General features: G+C 42.8%; 1 protein-coding gene across 1 annotated transcript; it reads right to left on the bottom strand.

Moving 5' to 3' along the window:
• Positions 1–1810: 1810 nt before the first annotated feature.
• On the bottom strand, positions 1811–2059 carry PPTG_23726 (hypothetical protein; the record flags this gene model as incomplete). Its single annotated transcript, XM_008912627.1, has 2 exons — positions 1811–1870; positions 1934–2059. 2 exons carry the CDS (start codon positions 2057–2059, stop codon positions 1811–1813), a joined length of 186 nt encoding a protein of 61 aa, XP_008910875.1.
• Between the last annotated feature and the right edge of the window lie 300 nt (positions 2060–2359).

The raw sequence follows: 2359 nt of genomic DNA, 5'->3' as shown, positions 1-2359 counted from the left end.
CTCACTCGTTTGACGGTGTACAGCGAGCTTCGCTCCTGTGTGCCAATATGTCACTGCAAAAGCTTCTCATGCCATGATTTTGCTACGAATCAGTCCTGCATTGCTCATTAACCGTTGTTCTAAGTGGGAATTGCCAGTGTAACCAGATAGTACTCCACTATTCTAAGTGGGAATTGCCAGTATAATCAGATAGTACTCCACTATTACAAAATTGTAGATAATACTCATCTATTATTACTAAAAACGAGCTTAAAATATTCCTAATAGTCGGACCGGACTATTAGTTCCCTATTTTTTACTTGGCTATTACATATTACCAGACTATTACCGCTCTCTGCCCCCTACATGTATGTCAATTTCGTAACAGCAGCGAAAAGTTTCCGACGGTAATAAATCGTTCTTGTCCTCGTCTTACCACATCAAGGTTATCATGCTTAGCTGTGTAGCATTGATGTCCTTCCCAGAGAATGGTGAGAAAGTCTATACATGTAGTCGTTCCAGAGACGAATGATACATGCCCACTAAGTTTTGCGTGCGTCAAAGGCATAGGAATAACTGACTCTATTGATCAAAAATACTAAAGGATACATCAACAAGACCGGATATTTTTATGAGTTCTTCCTCTTGGTCGTTGTGTCGATTCTGTGAATTACTCGTCGGCGCTGTGACTTACATGTAACGAGCGAAGCATCAAACAATGGGCTCAAGTCATTACCTCAGAACACTGAATGAAAATATGATTGTCACCTTTAGAGTCCAGCTCGCATACCAGTGAACCTACGATACTTCTACTCAGAATTATTTCGTACTACTACAGTAGTTCGTAATGGGGGAGTCAGAACTAGCATTTTCGAGGCGATTATTTTGCGAAATGGTCGACCATTTTTTGATGGTCGACTCACATCTCATTTCCGAAATGGTTTACTTGTTTAGGTGAACCATTTCGGAAATCGCTAACCATTTCTTAAATTGTTGACCAGTTTTGGGTAATCGTCACTCTGATAATTATATGAATTGTATGCAAATTGGATCTTCAACTTCGCCGTGCACCGTAACAACCCTTGCATGCGGAAAGCGAGCGTTTGAGAGCATTTGCATTACCCAGCTTCGCTCTAAGCAGCCACACAAGATGTCGCTTGCTCTCTGATGCACGACAGCTTACATTGATGCTGCAAGGTACCATACTGAGTGCTAAACTGGCAGAAAGGTACAAAATGCAGGTTCTAGAAGTACAACGGCATGGTTTTATGGTCCATGGACCAAACAAGCACCTACAAACGCTGGGAGGGGTGAGGCAAGGACATATCTAGATACAGTGTAAACCGTGTCGCATCCTCCATATGCTGGCAGTGAGCCACCATCGACCGCCGACCTTGGTGGCAACGTGCACTAGAAAGCCAACAATAAAATATGGTCATCTATTTCAATTGTGACCGTAATTTTCGTACCATATCTCAATCCTGACTCCCCCTAATAGAAGCAGTATCATGCTCTAAGACTGTCAATATAAATATACACTAAAGTGCTCAATTCTATGGTACAATAGTTGGTAGTTGTTCTTGGTCGAGTTATCCGTGCGGTGGAATATAAGAGCGTACAGCTGGAAGGTGTTGGTAGTGAGCTAATATGTGGACAGACAAATTTGAAAGCGAGCACACAGTACCTTTAGCTGCGTCAACCAGATTTCCGAGTTTACGTAGCATCGGTCAACACGTCCGACTGACTCATGACTCTTGCAATCCGGTGGCAGGGTCACTTCTTTCAAATGCTCTACCACGCACGACAAGCGTTTGGTCGAGCTGTTCATCGACTAAATTCCCACGAGTATCTGACCCGCTGGTGAAGAGAAGAAAAACATCACAATTTGTTCCTGTGAGATGGAAAGATTAGTTGCCTTTGTAGCGATTAAAGGTCCACTTCGACACTTGAGTACCAGCGTGATATCTGCTTCCAGTATTGTAAGTATCATCTTGTCCACGCCGTATGAAACGTTAAACGCTACATTGGTGTAAATGACGTTCGAGTCCTCAATGGATATCGGGTTGTGGTAGTGATTCATCTTCGAACGCAAGACTCACAAGACTCTGCATACCGAAGCAAGAAAATCGAAAATATTCGACTACTACTCCACGAATTTGGGTCGTCACAGAATGTTGGCGCTGCTCAAGTCCATTGATCTTAGTTTACCAGCCTCCTCTTTAAGAATGAGCATAATGTTTTTCAAATATCGAATGGTGCAGTCGGTATAGCTCTCGCAGTCGTAATTTCTCCAAGATTGCAAGCTCCGCCATAGCAAAGTATTAGTAGTCATTTATCTGAAGTATTGGCGCTCTTGTAAGCGATGATGTTGTTTCTCGGT

Source organism: Phytophthora parasitica, assembly GCF_000247585.1.
Source record: "Phytophthora parasitica INRA-310 unplaced genomic scaffold supercont2.48, whole genome shotgun sequence".
In the NCBI taxonomy this organism is placed as follows: domain Eukaryota; phylum Oomycota; class Peronosporomycetes; order Peronosporales; family Peronosporaceae; genus Phytophthora; species Phytophthora nicotianae.
This window is presented reverse-complemented; position numbering and strand designations above follow the sequence as displayed.